Source organism: Cyprinus carpio, chromosome B2 (genome assembly GCF_018340385.1).
Source record: "Cyprinus carpio isolate SPL01 chromosome B2, ASM1834038v1, whole genome shotgun sequence".
Taxonomy (NCBI): domain Eukaryota; kingdom Metazoa; phylum Chordata; class Actinopteri; order Cypriniformes; family Cyprinidae; genus Cyprinus; species Cyprinus carpio.
The window spans coordinates 20,289,303-20,306,759 of NC_056598.1; the positions used below are offsets into that span (position 1 = coordinate 20,289,303).

At 30.6% G+C, this 17,457-nt stretch overlaps 1 protein-coding gene across 1 annotated transcript; it reads left to right on the forward strand.

The window, feature by feature from the left end:
- The first annotated feature begins 361 nt into the window (after positions 1 to 361).
- LOC109047337 (M1-specific T cell receptor alpha chain-like) lies at positions 362 to 8,664 on the forward strand. Its single transcript, XM_042718571.1, has 5 exons — positions 362 to 452; positions 7,003 to 7,176; positions 7,265 to 7,309; positions 7,517 to 7,624; positions 8,152 to 8,664. The coding sequence occupies exons 1-4, from the start codon at positions 377 to 379 to the stop codon at positions 7,621 to 7,623; spliced, it is 402 nt and encodes a 133-aa protein (XP_042574505.1). The 5' UTR covers positions 362 to 376; the 3' UTR covers position 7,624; positions 8,152 to 8,664.
- Positions 8,665 to 17,457: the final 8,793 nt, after the last annotated feature.

The following is a 17,457-nucleotide window of genomic DNA, read 5'->3' on the forward strand; positions in this document are numbered from 1 at the left end:
TTAATTACTTATTGTTATCCAGTTTGGCTGGATTAAAAAAAATGCTAGTGAAGTTCATCACAATAAATAATGTAGTATACATTATCTGTATTGTTGGATAAATTTATTTGGCTATGAAGTCTTATCCCTTTCATTTTATCCAATTATCAAAAAGTTCAAATAGTTCATTACTTTCAAAAGTGTAAATGTTGTTATCTTTATTGTTGGATGAAAGATTTGGACTTGGAGGCTTATACCTTTAATTTTCTTCAAATACTATTCTGAAACCATATTCACAATTTAATTATGTACAATCATGCCTAAAATGCAATACACCACAAAAATGTCATACACCAAGCAAGAGGTTGGCTAAAGTTGTATTCTGGGTAAATGTACCATGCTATACTACTGTGTGAATACAGACTATGGCAAGATCTTATTTGGAAAAGGCACCAGACTAACAGTTGATTCAAGTAAGTTCGCTGCTACTTACAGTAAACTAAGACAGAAAGGTGCAACATTTTAAACCTTAAGTTTTTATCAAAACTTGATTGCTAGTAGTAATGCAAAATGGCTTCAGACCTAATTTTCAAAATACTGTAGCTAAAACTTAAGTTTCACCTGAAAAATAAGAACCTTTTATATATGATCTATAAATAACTATGAATTAAAATATTATTGCTCAACAACTCCCTCAATGAACTGCCGACTTCTACAATAAAAAACAAAAAACAAAATAACACTAACAACATCCTTATAAATTTATTTTAATATTAGACAACTTATTTTGAAACTGAAACAGATCCCAAATAAAGTATTCATAAAGGATGAATAAATAATAGTCCTTAATGTTTGGCTTCAAAGTAAGGAGAGTCTGTGTTTATGTGGTCACATCAACCACTGTGTGACTCAAGGGATAAACAAAATTATCTTTGGGAAAGGCACTCGACTCACTGTGCTTTCAAGTAAGTGTAGATCAAGCTTGTTTTCCTATATCTTTTAAACAACGTAAGATTTAAAACAGTTTCTGTTTTTTGTCAAGGGCTTTTACAGAAATTTAATAACTATTAATGAGTATTATAGACTTAATATTGAACAGAAAAAAAAAATTGATTTGATTGAACTAAATTGATAAATTGACCAAAAGAAATGTAGAATTAGTAGTCTAAAATTTAATTGATGTACACAGTCACTATGGCCCTTTTAATAATCACTTTAAAATATATCATGGTAAGATGTCAAGTCTATAGGTAACTTTGGCACCACTTCTTTTTATGCTAATTGTTATACTAGTTATACATTAATATATACATAGTCATAAAACCCCCTAAATGTTGTGTTAAAATATAAACAACAATCAGTTATTTAGATTTTAAAGCGACTCTTAATTCCAGTGTTGTAAAATGCTTCTCAATGCTATCAGGATTTCAGTACTTTTTTATACATGATGAATGACTGTGTGAGTGATCAGATTAGAATATCATTTGGCAAAGGAACTAAACTCATCATACAGTCAAGTAAGTTGCAATATCCAATATTCATACCAATATTTAACTAATAATATCATGAAGACGTGTTTTTGATCATACTGCTGGTGAGCACAATTAATGCTTTGTCATTTTTTGTCAAACAATTACAAACAAACAACAACCAAAAACATGCTGTTAACATAATATCAAAAAATACAACTCGGTATAAGTTTGTAAATTTGAATAACGCTCAAGTATGTGTTTTTGTTTAACTGTAAAAAAATAATTTATATATATTGAATTAATAGTTCAATATTGAATCCTACTGTATATGGGATCATATTGGCTAGAGTTGTCCTTGGAGTAAATGTTCTATGCTTTACTGATGTGTGAATCCTGGGACCACCAAGATCATATTTGGGACAGGCACCAAACTAACAGTTACTTCAAGTGAGTTTATTGCTTTATAACCCTGTGACCATATTCTGTAAGTTTATTGGGAATTTAGGCTTGTATGGTTTAACAATTATAATTTAGATATTTAAGATGTAATATAGAAAGTAACTGATAAGTATAATATCAAACATTACTTGAAATAAGTATTGTTAAATTAATGTGATATTTTATTGATTTAGCTCTTGAAATAGCTGTAATCATGCTCAGCTAGTTTAATTGATTGATTGCATCAATACCGTTTTTAGAAAAAAAGGTTCGTTTTTAGGTTCATGGTAATAGAAGTAAAATATTTCTCATTTATGACAAGTTTAAAATTGTCATGGTTTTAGTTCTTTTTTTAAGAAGACTGAAAGATGTACAGTCCATGTACACACTGGTAGGATGCTGTTGGTATTTGGTACAGTGTCAATAGCTGTGTGAATAACCAATATAAGATTGTCTTTGGCAAGGGAACCAAACTTATAGTACAAGCAAGTAAGTTTTATCTTTAACACATTAATACTGAGTCACTCATTTATTTTACTTAATATATTTTATTCAACGGCTGCACTGAAAAAATTACAATGTAAGCAGTATACAGTATAATATGTATAGGTGATGATGTTTTCTTTATTTTTCTTAATATTTTTACAGACATTATCATCATGTAATGTTCTATCCTTTATTTAAAATAGAGTATAATGGAAAATTACCATTCCTAAAAAATATGAGTAAATCAGAAAAGGCTTTGAAAAAGATGCCAGTTTGAGAGATTTAATATTATTATTATCATTTTTAAAAATCAACTCTTACTGTGTAAAAAATTACTAGCTTAGACTGTTTGTAAAATGAACAAATGAACTAGTTCTTATGGTTTCCATCTACTTAACTGTAATATGAAACTTTAAAACTGGGATCATCAATCATATTTTTTTTATAGTACATCCGCAAATATCAATACAGTTTACTGATAAAATATAACATTATTTGTAAATTAGATGTGAAATGATGATGATGATAACCTTTATCCCAACTGAAGAAAAAAACATACTTTACCTGGAATTATTATACTGTATGTTCAGTTGCAGTTATGTGTATATGGTCAACAGCTGTGTGACTCAAGGTGGATACAAAATTATATTTGGAAAAGGCACTAAGCTAACTGTTTTTTCAAGTAAGTTCTCAGTTCTCATAAATATTACAGTATATACTTTTTAAACTCTGCACTTTTTGTGATGATCTTTAGAACAATATATCAACGGTTATTTCTTCCTAAAAAGATTTGAAGGTATTTATCTAGAATTAAGCTTACTATTATGAGAAAAAATATGAAGTTTTTCTTAAGTTTCAGTAGTTTTAGTGACTTTGATAAGCGATAATAGAACAACTTTTGTTTTAGAACCATAACAGCTACGGGTTTTTATTCTACCCCCTAAACTTTGATATACATGGATTAACATGTATTCCTTCTTTAAAGTTTTGACACTGCATCTTATTTAAGATGGATTCTGAGAGAATTGCTTGTAATGCCTCTGTTATCAGGGTATTGTTAGTTTTTAGTATATGGCTAATGGCTGTGTGAATACTGGACGTAAAATGTTCTTTGGCACGGGGACAAAACTTCTTGTGCAAATCAGTAAGTTGTATTTTAATCTTAGCATTGAAACTATTAAGTGATAAACCCATAATTCCATCACCAACTGTGACTATGATTATATTGTAAGGGGAAGAACTACTTTTTTACAATGAAAACAAAATGCAATGCATAGATTTAGCATACAAAATATTTATCATGTAAAAATTTGGTTCGGTGATTTTGAACTTTTGGGTAACTAAACCAAAAACTGACTGACAAATATAAAAGCCTTGAGTATAAAGGATAAAGTGCCAAACAAAATCATTGTGTGAATGTTGGGTTCAACAACAAAGTCATATTTGGGGCAGGCACCAAAACAGTAATAAATTCCAGTAAGTTGTTTTTATCTTCATCTTTAGATGTTCAATATATACGAGATGGCTGCTGACAAAAATGTTGCGACATAAGTGTATGTGTACCTAAAGTACATTAATGTACATTTAAATCAAAGTTGCACTTATGCTACCTGTCCATGTTTTTTTCCATTATAAATGCCTTTAATATAGAAGGAAATCATTATAACAATAATTAATCATTATATTTAAATGTATCATATTTAAATGAGTTAAATCATTATTATGTTAAACCTAACACGGTCCCTGGTAATCATGGAAGTTATTATCCCACTACGAACCACTGTGTGAATAGAAATACCGATAAAATAATATTTGGGAAGGGGACACAACTGTATGTCCAACCGAGTGAGTACAACCATTAATTCTTTTAAAATGTGAAGTCTAATTTTAAAAACATGAGTAGTATCAGTTATTATTACATTTTCAGTCCCACCGAATTTCAAAGAAATTTAAAACTCATTGTCACAGAATAATGTCACAGACTTTAGTGAATAATTATTAATGAAATTTACCAAACTTGTGTCATTTATACCTGTCAGAGGATAGAGTGTGCTTTGTATTTCTGTATTGGGGTTTGTAATTGTGTGACTCAAAATACATACAAACTAATATTTGGCCAGGGGACTCGGCTCATTGTGTCATTGAGTAAGTTATAATTTCATTTGTCTTAAGCTTAGTCTAATTGATATTACAGTTTTCTACTTTTCACTAATTCACTGATAGAACAAATATTCTTCTCTATGAGATTTCCACTCTTTTTATTTAACGTAATTTATATAATTTTCTGATTCTTTTCATTATTTGAACTGCATTGTTGAGTGTCTCTAACATTAAAAAATGAAAACTGAAGTTTTGACCCAAAGTATTTATAACACTGACAGTCACTGTGTGACTGACAACTCTGGCAAAATTTTATTTGCGAAGGGGACTAATTTGTTTGTACAGACAAGTAAGTCAAATCTTAATTATGTTTGGAAATACTTCATCTGACAATCAAATAAAAACAATTAAATTAGGAAATCAAGTAATTTAATAGACTATCCTTTTGAGCTTTAAAAACTACCCTAATGTTTAACTTTGTTACACAGAAGTCCAAATAAATGTTATAATTATTTAAACTTTAACATCAGATTTTATTCCTAAAACAACTGGGAAAATGCAGTTGACTTCTGTTAGCAAGATGGGACAGTAGTAAGAATCTTTAATTCAGTAATAACTGTCAAAATAAGTCCATATCTTATGATGATGACTGATACAGTTTAATAGAAATTTACTATTACTTATACATTTTATCTATTTTAATCAATATATATAGATAGGTACCATCCAAATGTTTCTTGTTCTGCTGTATCAGTCTGTGTGACTTCTAGTGTTACAATTATCTTTGGAGGAGGGACACAATTAACAGTACAATCAAGTAAGAGAATAATTCATTTTAATCAATGAACTCTGATAATGTTTCGTAATTGTCTAGATTGATTAGAAAGTTTAAAAAGAGGTGGATAAAGTACACAAAGAAAGGTTTGACTTTACTCATAAATTCATATTCTACCAAAATTTGTCAGACTACTCCTTAAAACAACATAACTCTAATAACTCCAAATTCAAAAACTGGTCATTCATTTGGAGAAATGGCTAAACTGTGAAATTGAAATATTGCCAGCATTGTTTGCATTGTAATCGATCAGCTGTACATTTGACAGACTAGAATCACAAACATGAATGAACTTTATAAGTAATAATTCCCTTTGTAATAAGTCAATAAGTTCCTTTACTAGTGTTATAAATTATATAACAGGCTATATTCAGTTTAGTTTAGCACCATTGAATATTGATGTATTTCAAGTTGGTTCATTTGATAAGTGTCAAATTAAGGCTGAATGTCAAGTTTTTTTTTTATATTCTAAAAAAAAAACAGATTTTGGTAATAAAAAAACTACATTATGGAACACTGAGCATGTGTTATATTGGCCATATGTAGAGTATTATTATATGTGCTAATCACTGTGTGACTAGCAATGCTAACAAGTAGCAACAGATAGGTAAGGAATCTTTGTTATAATATGGATTGTTTATATTTTTCATAAAGTTTAACTAATTTAACTATTCAATATATCCAAACTATGGATAATTTTGCACATAGCATTTCATTTTGATTCATACAGATTTATTGACATGGATTTTCCAAAATAAGCCAGTGTTACATTTAAATGACATTTATTTGTGTTTAATTTTAATCGCATTCTGACATATCAGGAATTTTCTAATAAAAAACACTTGAGACTGGGAAATGGGACTAGTGATTGTAAAAGTTAACCATTACAGAAAATAAATCGTACAGAAATACCTTGTGATCAAAATGCGTACAAGCAGTTTAACGTTTTAAGTCTAAAAGATTGAATTTATTGCGGTTTAATGTAACTAATGAACAGAGATTGAAACATTTTCCAATCTTTTTCAATCTGAGCAATTGGAAAAACGAAAACGAATGAAATCTTATGAAAATTTGTGTTTCCCCCATGTTACATTGCTAACGTAACAATTACATTTCATAATGTCATAAATTAGTGCCTTTCTCTGGAAAACACCAACATATGGACATAGTGAAAGTGTGAATGTGTTTTTGTGATGAGGTGTCAGCCTGTGCGCCTAGAAAAATCAGTTACTTTTGAAGTAGGGTAAGAATTTGTCATGTTTTTTTTATATTTTAAATGTTCATTGAGTAAAAGGACTTTGGTGTCACTGATCCAAACCAGATAATTCTCTAAGATCAGCATTTAAGTTATTTTGGAGAATCAGGGCTAGAGCCACTGCCCCTTTGCCCTTTGGCCACTGTCCCTCAAACTATCTTTGCCATCCCTGTCGAATACACAGTTTTGTTTTTCATTTAAATTTAGATGTCTGTCTGGAAAAAAAATGTTACAAAAGAAATGCCTTTGAATTATCTGAGTGTTATTTGAAAACAGTTGTCTGTTGTCTGGATTGTCTGTGAATGTACTTTCTCATCCATAAAAACTAATTACATTTGACAAAATGTAATTTGCTCATTTTCATCTGCTTTAAACACATATAATTTTTGTTTATGAAACTAATGTGTTTGTTTGTTTGTTTTTTCTTATTTTTTCAGAGAAAGTAGAACCACCAGCCTTTTACAAATTCAATGACTACTGTTTGGCAACCGACTTCACACAACATAATGCTGTAAATGAAACTTTGAAAAATGTTACACCAGTGCGATATTCAGGCAAAGACTACTACAGCAGCTTCAGCTTTAGTGGATCAGAAAACTGCAGAGAAACAAGTAGGAATGATATTTCAAATGCAAAAAAAATAAAAAATATATCAAATATTTTGTTGCATTATATTAATCATCTTTATTCCATTTTCAGACTGCATGTCAGGATCATCCAGTCAAAATGATAATTTTGAAACAGGTGAGTGTGCTTTTATTTGCACATTTATAGTCTGCTGTGTGTTTCATTTCATTTGCAGTCCATTACTACTAGTCTGTTACTGCCTAACATCTAGCACTATCGAACAATAACTACACATAGATTTCAGATTGTGAGACAAGTGCTGGATTATACCACAAAATCCATACTCAAACTAATAAACATGTTAATTGCATTTTTATTCTGCAGATGAAAAAACCAACTACATGTCACTGGGCCTCTATTGGCTGAGAATTCTCTTCCTGAAGACTGTTGTGTTCAACGTCCTGATGACTTTCAAAGCATGGATGAGCTAACGTGAGTGAAGTGATATATCTGGTGGCAATGGGTCTCATTCACTAACTGCATGTTAACACATTTGTGTGTGAAAACATTTTCATTCAGAAATCAAGAATTATTAATGACAACATTTAGTACCAACTAAAACTACCCATATATAAAACAATATTATATATATATATATATATATATATATATATATATATATATATATATATATATATATATATATATATATATATATATATATTTACATATATTAACAAAAGTGGCAAAGGTTTCTAAAAATGGTCAATTAAATGTAGTCTAGGTCTATTTAAAAGGTATTTGATGAGTATCGTCCTGGTTGTGAATGGCACACTTGGCTTTACTTGAAGATTTTGCAGCACATGCTCTCAGATTTTTCTCTACAAACATACAGTAAGTATGCAAATATTGGTGAATGAGACCCAATGTTTCATTAGCACACTTTACAAATTATGTGCGTTTTTTTTTCTTTCTTTTTTTTTTTTTGGAATAGTTACAATATATTTTTTGTCTTTCAGGTGTCATGAAAATCCTCGTCATTTTCAATCAGTTGGATTATCAATGGCTTCACCGAAGACAAAACATCTCATTCGAGAGCCATCGGAGCTGCACTGTTGTTGTTATTAAATGATGATCAAGGGATTATGAAAGTTATGCTGTAGTACTTCTGGTTTTAAGAATTATTTACTATATACACATTTGAATGTCATTCGCTTATGCTTTTATAATATTGGCTTAACTGTAGTTTAGGATACAGTAGAAATATATAACAGCATGTAATTATTTCTAATTTAGACATAGGTCATGTTTCATTGCTCTGTATTTTAATGATTTCTACGTTATCTATTTTTTTTTATTAATTTACTTTGAAGATAGATTACATCTTAAGAATTGTCTATATAGCTTGTTTTTTGCAACATATTTGCATACACAATTACGTTGACTTTTGCTTATTTCTGACAATGGCAGGTGTCATTTTAGTAATGACTATGTATTGTGCAAAAATATGAAAAATAAAATGCATAAATGACCAACTTTGTGTTTTTTATAAGCACAAAATCCAACCAGATGAATATCTATTGGTATACTCCATGTTAATTAACCATTAAGTTAATTAAATTATAATAAAATGTGTTACAATGAATAAGATCAGATTGAAATGAAAGGTTGTAAGTGCATTATGAAAGACAATAGTTGCATCCCAAATCGTGTACTTGTGCATTGTTTTAATAGTGAGATTAGTGCATTCACACCAAATGATGCACTTAACAGAAAAAATTAAGTGTGGAATGTTGGACTTTTCACTCAACTGTCACATTTTTAATTAATGGAGAAGGGGCGGGGCTATCAGATTCCAATGCTGAGTCACAAAACCTTAGGAAATTCATGCACTACATGGCTGAGTACAAGGTGCATAAGTACACATTGTATACTGTAAGTGTATACACTGGAAAAAAAATATACTAAATTCTAAAAAAAAAATTTAAGGTAAGTGGTTGCAAACTATTTCTTTTAGCTACATTTAATAAAAAAATATTGAAAGTTAGTCAATTAAATTTGTTAATTTAAATGTAGCTTAAATAAATTGATTGCAACCACTTACCTTAAAAAAAAAAATTATTAAATTACATTTTTTTCAGTGTAGTGTGTCATATGGGATGCAACTTATGACTTAAAATTAAAAATTACGTTTATTGAAAATGATACTTCGTGTATTTAAATCAGTAGATTATACCTGTATGTTAAAATGTTTTTAAAAATACTATTTTCATTATCTGATGGGGGATTAGAAGACTAGTCAACATACTAGCCTTTGTCTAGTAACTGCTGGTTACAGCATCACACACCAGCTATCCTCCACATGAACATAAGCTCCACTCATCAGCATAATGGTTACCCCCTTTGTTAAACCCCAAATACCAGAATATTAAAAACTAAAGCCTTCTCCTTTTTCATATTTCTCAAAATGACCAACTTTGATTATTTGTGGTATTTACAAAACAAATAAACCTTTCAAACATGCAGACTACCATTACTTAGACTTTTATACTGGCCGTTAAGTGGCTGCTGAAGAGTAAATAAGGCATAGTTTAGCTTGTAATACAACTGAGAAGGCACTTGCAAGCAGAGCTGGGTAGTAACTGATTAAATTTACACTATCCTAAAAATGAAGTACTTGTAATAAGATTAAATTACATTTTAAAATACTCGTATTCAGATTACAGTTACTTTTTTATTGATTACATACTTACATATTATTCACAAAATAGCAATAAATTATTCATCATTTATTAATTCGCCCTAATTATTCTTTTTCTATCTTTTTAGTTTTTCTTTCTAATAGCCTGCTGCTTACATACATTCAGAAAGTTTTCAGTTTTGTAGACATTCACACAAAGAGCAGTCACTAGCAGGTGGCTAAAATTACACAGAAAATTGAGAGGCCACAGCCTGGGCTTACAAAAATAAGTGTTTTCTCAACATTTTTTTCTCAACTACTAATAAACACTAATACATTTTTATTTGAATTATCACTCAGTGGTTATTTGTATCACTATGTCTTTGGAAGGCTTTTGTTTTGCAAACACATTAAAATGCATAAATTCAAGTTGCAGGTAAACAAATAAAATATTAAAAATTTAGTAATTTAGTAAGAGTTTAATTTGAATTGTTATTTTAAAATGTTTAATTATTAGCATTTATAGAATATATTTTCTTTCGATTTGTATTTTTATATCGATATGGCACAAGATTATCCTATTTAAATCAATATGATAAGTTAGATCACAAGTAAAAATAGTCAGATTATATTATCGAAAATGTGTAATGTAATGGGTTATGTCACTAACTACAATGTCTGTCATTTAATTGGGAATCAGTAACAAAATACAATTTTCTAGTAAGAAATGACTTTTGTGTTACCCTTTCATGTCTTTCACTGAACTTGCTATAACGTTACAACCTTATTTAAAGTGTGCTATGTGGTGGCAGACAATTCCCTACGTATTTATAATCACATTTCAACATTTCATATATTGAGAGAAAATCAAAACTGTCATATGAATGTCTACACACTGCATCTTTGACGTCTATTAGGTATTGTACAGACAAAGCCACTGAATGTTTTTCTCAAGCATTTATTGTAACATATACATCAAAACAACTGACATCTTGTTCCCAGGTATTTGGTTGTGACAAGACACAAAGAATGTTGGGTAATCAGCAGCAGTACAAAGGCTGCAATGCTTTACAAAGTGGAAAATATATAGGTACACTAAAAGGAATGTTTATTTACCATCACGATTAGATGGATTAAATATGTATTACAATGAATGAGAACAGATTAAAATGAAAAGTGTTATCAAAGGCAATGACTTGAAATAACACATAGTTTGTGTACTGAATATAGTATTTGATTTGTGATTTTATTATTATGAGTTTAGTCTATATTGTAGTTTTATGTTAAGCAAACATATTTGCAATGTGAAACCACTGTCCATAAGTGAAGCCAAATAACTATGTTTTGAGTGGGCCAGCTACTAAACTAAAACATGACAACATGCATGCTAAATATAGTTCATCTTACTATTAAATACACCATGGAGTATGAGCCAATAAGATAAGCCTGTAGTGTTGACACAGCTATTGCTTTTTGAGTAAATCAGTATGCACCATGGCTGCAAATGTAGCTCTCCATATCCTAAGCATAAGCTCAACTCTTCGGCAGAATGATATCCACATAAAATAACTGACATAATCTCTCCTAAATCTCCAATAAATCTGTACACTAATGAGTCTTTCCTGTACTCAAAAACACATTTGACTAATAACATTACCACTCCTGCAGTATCATGCAAAGCATGTCGGAAACTGCAAAGGCAGTTGTCAAAAACATGTATGGCCAACACAAAATGATTAACATTTACAACCATTTTCCTAAATGTAGTGGACTGAAATTGTGACAAAATGTCTAAGAATTGTGTTATTGTTTTATCTTTTTAATTAGGTAAATTAATTAACATACAAAAATAATTTTTGAGTGCAGTTACCTGACAAAAGAACTTATATGTATTAAATTTATTAAACAAAACATGGACTTGTTCTTGTTGTACAAACCTTAAATAATTATGTAGAAAAGTTTAACTCATTGAGGTGAAGTTCAGTGAAGAAACATATTTTTGAGTCTAACCAGCTACAGTACACAAAATCATGCAAAAGGCAACAATATTTAAATGTAATGCAACACACCTCCTGAACAAAACACACAAGACTGGTTATTGAACTTTTTCTTTATTTACATAAAAAAACACACTGTCAATTCCAAATATAGTGCAAGTGAACTACTTGTTTTCTTTCTATTTATTAAAAAAAGTGACCTTCTAACATTAGTGTTCTCTGTTCTTTTCTATAACTATCTTTTGCTATTCTTTTTTTTTATTTATTATAAAAATATTGACCTCCTTACACCAGCTATCTCTATTCTATTTCTGTTCTATCTACTTTATATTCCTTTTATTTATTATAAAAAAGAACAACAAAAACAAAACAAACCTTGCTATGTGTAGGCCTACTGCGTTAGACTAACTGGGACTTACATCCTGATGCTCTTTTGTTAGTTTGATAGCTTCTATTGTCCTGATTTGTATGTCACTTTGGATGAATCATCTGCTAAATGATAAAATGTACATTAACTCCTCACATTATGGAAAGTGTGCCATTTTCCCAATCCTTAACTGCACAAGATCCACTTACCAGTAGAATTGTAACACAGAGATTCTCACCCATTAAAAATCATCTAAAGCTCCTATTACAAAACCATTAAACCCTAATAAGTCTTATAAGATCAATATTCAAGTTATAGTCAGAATTTCAAATAAAGCAAAAAAATGTCAAAGATTCAATGTAACTCAAATGTATTAGGTAAACTTCCATTCCCTGATCTGAATTAAATAAATTAAATAAGCAGTTCATTATTCCGATGTTGTTATTTAGGACTGAAGCATGTAGTGATGCACAAAAAGACATCAGGTTCTTGTCTTCTAGCCAGTCTTTTTGCTACTGAGTGAATGCTGCTGCTCATCATAATGAAAATGTTGCATGGCATTGCAACACATTTGCAACATGGTCACACTGTGCAAGCTGCTATAGCGCATTAAACCAGATCAGCGCTATTAAAGTTACTCTCCTGAAGCTCTCACATACATATTTTTATATTTTTTGCAAATATTAGGGGTGAACAGCCTCAGTCTTAGTATTGGTGCAGCAAAGAGCCAAGTATCTCTCTGTCTCAAGCGTGCTCCAATTTATACAAATTACTTTGCATCTCTGCAGACAAGATCAATCTGGTTACTAGTTTCAAATGCTCGCGAAACCACATGCTGAGAGGAAGCAAGCTGCCTGGAGTCAACAATGTTTTTGACTTGAAAAAAAAAAAGGTTCAAAAGCTGTCACTGGGTTGGTACCCTTTCAAAAATACCTTATTTACCCCTTAAGGGCCCATAGTACCTCAAAGGTTCTTTTAAGAAAGGTACTGCCCCAGAGACACCTTACTTATGACCAGGAAGGCCTAAAAATAGCACACTTGTACTCCCTGAAAGGGTGTCTTGGTCTAGTTCCATGCTAACAGTCATTCGCTTTCTTGTTTTGGTAAAACCCTAGTTCTAGACACTCACAATGAAAACACAGATCTGACCTCTCAGACCTACACGTGTCTAGGATCGGAAGAAGTGAAAACCACACACCCTGGCCACCTGACACCTTCATTGTTTCTTCCTCCAAGTCATAACTGATATACTTTAAACAAAGACACTTTTTACCTTGTCTTTTGTCATATTTTCATCGAAGAACTTGTGCTGACTGTTTAGTCGTGTGTGATATGTACTATTTTAATTTATAATTAAAGTGTTGAGTGTTCAGGATTGAGATACTCAGTATGGGAAAATATAAACAACCTCTGCCTGAATCACTCTACCTGCACTTGGCCTAAACTGAACTCTACATGTTGATCTTTAATCACATCTTAGTAACCTTACATTTAAAACCTGCCTGACATTCTGTTTGTATTTGAAGGACATTGATTCACAGAGTAATTTTTCCAAAAATAGTACTTTTTAAAAATGTTTCACATATTTTCACAAGATGAATTATTCATTATTTCAGCAGGCTGATAAAAGCTGCTTTATTTTACAGTGAGTGGGTGCTCTTTAGGAAACTTTTATCTCACTTGCCATTATGGATACTTTTTGAATGCAAGAGGTCAATTCAGACACTAATTTGGATTAATTTCTCTTTGGATTCACTTCCACTCACTCCATGTACTCAGTTTGGGATGAAGTTACAAATCTTGATTTGTCAAAATGAAAGTATTTTAAGAAGCCTTTTGACTGCTTTTGCTTGTGGAATAAATTAACTAGGTCAGTCTGCAGTGACAATAAAATCTGTGACAAAATTTGATGTAAGATGAATTTCTGTCAATAGCATCTCACAACATGCTTCAGACTAAATTATATCCCTGAATATTTTTTTGCAAAAAAAGAAAAAAAATGTTTGAACAGTATGTCTTTTCTTCCTTTAAATGTTGACTTTGGAAGTACATGTTGGTTTTAACATCTCAAACACTTACAATTAAATGGAGGGACTCACATTCTTTTAAAATGATTGGTAACACTTTATTTTAAGGTGTTCTTGTTACATGTGTTACATGCACTTACTACTGTATTATAATAACAATTAATTATGCATAATTTCATGCAAGTAACCCTAAACCGAACCCTAATCCTAACACTAACCATACAGTAAGTATAGGTAGTTAAATAATATTACTCCGTACTTAAATGTATAATTACACTGTAACAAGGACACCTTAAAATAAAGTGTAACCAAATTATTTATGTTATTAATTACGTATTTGGTTTTGCTTTAATTATAAAAAATATTAAACAGGTAAGAACATAAAATGTATCTAGGTGTTATGATAATACGTTGTTGTGGAGAGACCATATAGACTAGAGAATCTACTTTCTTTGCCATCTTAAGTTCTTTGGAGCAAGAAATCAGATTCTTTTACTAATCTTGTTTATTAATTCTGTTTGATACATGATTTTGTATGTTAGCTTAAAAACAAAGCTGTTGAACCAAATCAAAAGATTGTAAGGCAGCCTCTTGAAAAGGTATATGCATAATTTTATAATAAATGCTGCTAATAACATTGTTTCTGACTCAAATCATGCGGAATATTGAATTTTTACTCCTAAAAACTCTTTTGTGTATGAAGCTGTTCTAGAATTGAATAATGGCATGAAACTCAACTAACTGGAATCATGATTTTTTTTCTTTTCTTTTTTTTTTCCTGTGGGCTATTGTGAAATTTTGTATTTTGTTATGTGAGATGTAAAATTTGGTGATCTGTGTGGTAATAATTGTGAACGAACATGCTGTCTAACAAGAAAAAGTTTATACTATAGTAAGTTTATACTAAAAGTTATTTTTACTCATTAGTTTTAGCACTAAAGGAGTACAAATACATTAAATAAATTTCAGCCACTTAAAAAAAAGGTATAATAAAAAAAATCACTAATCATTTTATGTTGTTTTATAAAGTTTTGTCATAACAGAGAAATCATGTGACATGTTTGGTACCATATTTTCTAAATGACCCAGTTATGGCCCACAGTGAATATAGTGCACTTACACAAAAGCATTGATAACTGTCAAAAGGTGGCTTTAGGTCTCTTCAAGAGTCCCTACACATGGGGACTAGTGGTGGGGCCTCCCCTGCTTGGCCACATGATGATGATTACAGGTGTCTGCAGGAGTCACCTGTTGTGACAAATATGGACAGGTTGCATTGCCATACAAAACATACAATTTTAGGCCAAAAAGGGGGTTTAAAAAATAAAGTAAAATACATACATACATAAAGTAAATAAAAATAGAATTTCTTATATGTACACAAAAAATAACATGCATATATATTAAAAAAAAAATATATATTTTCTTTTTTTTTTTAGCATTGAAGAGACACTGGCCTTTGGGCTAACTGATATATGGTGTGAAGGTTTGTATTTTAAATTTCTTCATAAGACTATTGTTTATTCTTTTCATTATTGAGCAGTAGATCATTAAATAGGATAGTGTATTGCATTTTATGTCTTAATTTGCATGTTTCTATGACACAGGACTGGCGGCATGTCAGTGACTGAAGTTGACTTGCTGTATGTGCTCTGGTGACCGATGGCAGCAGATGGTTATTATGCTGAACACCCGGAGTGATGCCTCATACACAAACCTGTCACTCACAGGTCACTCGTTCACATTTCTCACTCACATGCATGTGCTGTCTCACATATCTATGGTACTTTCGAGTGCATATGTGTGTGTGTGTTTGTTTTAATGGATAAATGTTTCATATCACAACAGAAATAAATGTGCAGTGATAATATTATAAAAATGTTTAACTTGGTACAAATGATTGTAGAGTTGTAGTGATACAAATGAAACAGCACATTAAGTAGGTTATTCTGCCCTCTTGATCTTTTGACCTATTTTTGACAGGTTCATTTGAGTCAAGGCTAGGTGGGTACTTTTGACTTTTGTTTTAAAATATGATATTTGTATGAATATTAAATTCAGATTGAAAATGATATTTAATTTTGTAGGACTGTTAAATTTTGGACATACAACCTTGAGTCTTGCACGTTTGTGAATTAAACTTTAAGCACAAAATATAAAATGGCATGCAACATAGGAAAACGATCTAAATGTATTATTTTTATGAATAATAATTATAACAATAATGAAAAGGATATGTGTAAAACAGATAGAACTATATTATTTATGTTTTCAATATCCTACGATCAATGTTCTCGTCCAGTATATTGGTGTGTTGAGAGCAGGTTTCAGATTCAGGTTCCAATTCAGTAAGAATTTTGCTGTTCTATGTGACAGCATGAAAATTGGAGTGCAATGCATAGCTTGAATAGTGTTTCCATTTATACACACTGTATACAGAATGTTACATGCAAAAGTACAATATAAAGTTAGTGCTGATGCTTTTAAAACTATAAAAATGTTAAAGTCATCACAACTTTTGCAATGTTTTGAAATACAGTAAATCAGTTATGTAAAACCAAACATACTGTATATGTTAAACAAATTTTGGTTACACTTTACTTTAAGGTATCCTTGTTACAGTGTAATTATACGTGTGAGTACTGAGTAATATTAATTAACTACATGTACTTAATATATGCTTAGGATTAGGGTTTGGCTTAGGGTTACTTGCTTGTAATTACACATAATTTATTGTTATTATAATAGTAAGTACATGTAAGATGTAACAAGGACACCTAAAAATAAAGTGTTACTCAATTGTTTTTTTGTTTTTTTTTTAAAGCAACATCTGTAAATAACGGGCAAAAAACATACACGCCCAAATTTCTAAACTTGTCCACATCATCCGGGAAGTGTGTTGTGTTTTCCATGGTTTAAAACCAGAGCTGTGTGAAGCGGAAAACCGAGCTCTCGAGATAGACCAGCTGTCAGATCTAAGCCTGTAAACCCCACACAGACATAAAGCCCACATCCACTGCACCTGTTTTCCACGCAGACAAAATCACTCACACTTCCTGTTGATGTTTTTCTGTGTCATCTTCATTTGAAGATTACAAAATATTACAATTTTAATTTAAATATATTATCATATTTTCATCTTGCAAAGGAGGGTATGAGAATGCAGTTGATTTATAGAATAAAGGTTGATAAAGCCTGTTTATTAATCTCATGTTTTGTTTTGTGTATCTGCATTGTACAGCAGTGTAAAAGAT

What these genes read in the sequence shown, in the direction of transcription:
- LOC109047337 (XM_042718571.1), top strand. Translation starts at nt 377, where the DNA reads ATGCTATACTACTGTGTGAATACAGACTATGGCAAGATCTTATTTGGA. An exon ending in CAGACTAACAGTTGATTCAA is followed by an intron (nt 453 to 7,002) that starts GTAAGTTCGCTG and finishes TTATTTTTTCAG; the next exon opens with AGAAAGTAGAACCACCAGCC. An exon ending in AGAAAACTGCAGAGAAACAA is followed by an intron (nt 7,177 to 7,264) that starts GTAGGAATGATA and finishes TTCCATTTTCAG; the next exon opens with ACTGCATGTCAGGATCATCC.